General features: G+C 54.7%; 1 protein-coding gene across 1 annotated transcript; it reads right to left on the bottom strand.

Moving 5' to 3' along the window:
* Positions 1-548: 548 nt before the first annotated feature.
* Positions 549-1,325, bottom strand: LOC118833361 (ras-like protein). Its single transcript, XM_036740721.1, has one exon. It carries the CDS (start codon positions 1,323-1,325, stop codon positions 549-551), a length of 777 nt encoding a protein of 258 aa, XP_036596616.1.
* Between the last annotated feature and the right edge of the window lie 1,338 nt (positions 1,326-2,663).

Raw genomic sequence — 2,663 nt, forward strand, 5'->3', positions numbered from 1 at the left:
CAAGATTTCCAGTGGAAGGGAAATTCCAAGAAAGGTCCCCCTCACAGCCCCCAGGAGGAGAGAGGAGGCTGCTAAGCGTGGTGGTGCCAGATGGGGCAGAAAGTGGCCAGGGCCCCGTTGTCTGTGGGGTCTGGGCAGCCAGAAAGGCAGGGGAGGGTGTCTACTGAAGGAAGGTGGGAGTCTTTTCTTGCCTGGTCAGCATACTGGGACAGTGAGGTAGTCATTCCTTCTCAAGGGAAAAAAAGTAAAAATCCCAAAAGCCTGAGTGTAGAAACACTGAGGAGTCCACCAAGAGGCGCCTGGAGAAATCTTGGTGAGGCCCAGCAGGATCGAGGCCTCACAGTAATCCAGTGAAGAGCAGCCAGGAGGAAGATGGATCCAGATAGGGGCCTGGAGGTTGGGGTGTTTCTGGAGGAGCGTTGGGGGAAGCTGGGTTGTTTCTGGTGGAGGGGCAGGGGAGGCTGGAGAGGGATGGGGGAGGAGCGGGGAGGCTGGGGTGATCCTGGGGGAGGTTTAGGGGTCAGGATAAGAGGCAGCGGGGCACCTGCTCACTGGATTGTGCACCTCTTGAATCCACAACCCTTGTGGTGCTCAGCATCAGCCAGGTATTTGAGCTCCTCTTTGCAGGACCGCCGGATCTCTCGGACCAGTTCATGGAAGGCCTGCTCCACGCCTTTTCCAGTCTTGGCTGATGTCTCCACAAAAGGGACTCCAAAGCTCTTGGCCACTTCAAGGCCCAGTGTGGAGTCCACCCGCCAGTTGTCCTGGTCGGTCTTGTTGGCCACCATCACCATAGGCACGTGACTGGTGTCCTTGATTCTCTGCAAGTGGTTCCTTAAGTCATACACATTCTCAAGGGAGTGGACATCGTCCACTGCATAGACACAGAGGAAGCCCTCTCCCCAGCGCATGAACTGGTCCTGAAGGTAGGCATACTCTTCAGCGCCTGTGGTATCCAGGATATCCAGCTGGCATGGCTCCCCATCCACCACTGTCTGCTGGCGGTAGGAATCTTCAATGGTGGGGTCATACTCAGCCACAAATCGATTCTGAATCAGCTGCATGGTCAGTGCACTCTTGCCCACACAACAGCTGCCCATCACCACCAACTTATACATCTTGGTTCTGCACCTGTCTGCATCACCTATGGAGGTATGAACACTAGAGTCAGATGCCATGAGAAATGGAAGGGCCCCACTTCCAGCTTCTGACTCCAAGGAGGGGGGCTTCACTAGAGTCAGCCGATTCCACTGAAGGACAGCTCTTATCTGGAGGATTTTTTCCCAGCATCCAGCCTCAATTGACTTCTTCGCCAGTCCCCACATACTTTCTGCTCTCTGGGGTCCAGCTGAACAAGGCTCAACTCTCCTCCCAAGGACAGTCCTTCAGATACATCTTCCCTGGGCTTCCATGGCTCTTGCTGACCAACCCCAAACAGTCTTTGGAGCCCATGGGCTCCAGGCCCTCCCATTCTGGCTGGCCTCTTCAAGACCCTTTCCAGCTCAAACCCTGGGACCAGCTCAAAAGGGGTCTTAAGAGGGCAGAGGACAGTGGGGAGCTTATAACTCTATTCCTGCAGGCCGTGCTCCTCTGCATTAATACAGCCCAAGGGGCTACTGGCTAGGGTGGCTGAAGGATCTCCATCTCCTGCATTAATTCGGCCCAGCTGGACTGGGGGAGGGGGGTGGCCAGCACTGCCTGTATTAATGTAGCCCCAAGAGGACATGTGTCGGGTTGGCTGTGCAGAGCTAGCACCTCCCACACTAACGCCTCCCAAGCGGGCATGAGCTCAGCCCCTCGTACGTTACTTAGGCCCAAGAGGGCACTGACTTGGGTACCTACTGACTCACCCCATTGCCGTCAACTGATGACTTAAAGACCACCCAAATCATTCCCCTTACCTGAACGGCTCTGTTGTTTTCTACTTACCTTTTCTGAATTGTAAAAATATCCAGTCAGAACCCGTTCAGGTCCAGTGTAAAACAACGGGACAACCTGGACCCATCAAGAAATCCAAGAATCTGAGTACTGCGGTTACGCACTGCAAGCGCTTCTCGGAGCCCCGCCCCTGCAAAGGAGATTTGGGGAACCCCGCCCACAAGCAACAAAGGCTTCTGGGAACCCCGCCTCGTTTTGTAAGTTCCACTTTTTTAAGGATTTGGGGAGTTCCGCCCTCACGTTACAATGACTTCAGCGAACCCTACCTCTACTAATAGGGCCTTGGGGAGACCTGCACCCATGCTGGGACGTCTAACCCCAAATTTGGGAAGCCCCAACCCCACATACCCCGCGGGTTTTGGGGCCCCAGCTCCTACACTGGGGACTTGGACCTGGGGTCTTTAGGCCTCGGATCCAGCCTGAGGGAGGTGCAGAGCCGGTGCTGGACTCTCGAAGAGCTGGGCACATAAGAAGCCTTTCAAGAGTCCTCAAGACACCAGGGAAAAAAGCCAAAGCATGGCCCTTCGAGACTTGCCCCAATCTCTACCTCAAATACAGTCTCCTACTCCCTATCCTCTTCTTCATTCTCCTCATCTTCCTCTTCCACCCCCAAATTCTATTCCTTCTTTCCTCCCTCCATCATTCCCCAAACTCACTCTGGGAAGCTTTGCCTTCTTACTTCGGTTCACAGGGGCCTCTTGGTCTGGAATACCTTTCCCCCGGTT

This window comes from Trichosurus vulpecula, unplaced genomic scaffold, assembly GCF_011100635.1.
Source record: "Trichosurus vulpecula isolate mTriVul1 unplaced genomic scaffold, mTriVul1.pri scaffold_49_arrow_ctg1, whole genome shotgun sequence".
Classification (NCBI taxonomy): Eukaryota; Metazoa; Chordata; class Mammalia; order Diprotodontia; family Phalangeridae; genus Trichosurus; species Trichosurus vulpecula.

Excerpts from the sequence above, each read along its gene's own strand:
- LOC118833361 (XM_036740721.1), bottom strand. The coding sequence starts at position 1,325 with ATGTGGGGACTGGCGAAGAAGTCAATTGAGGCTGGATGCTGGGAAAAA.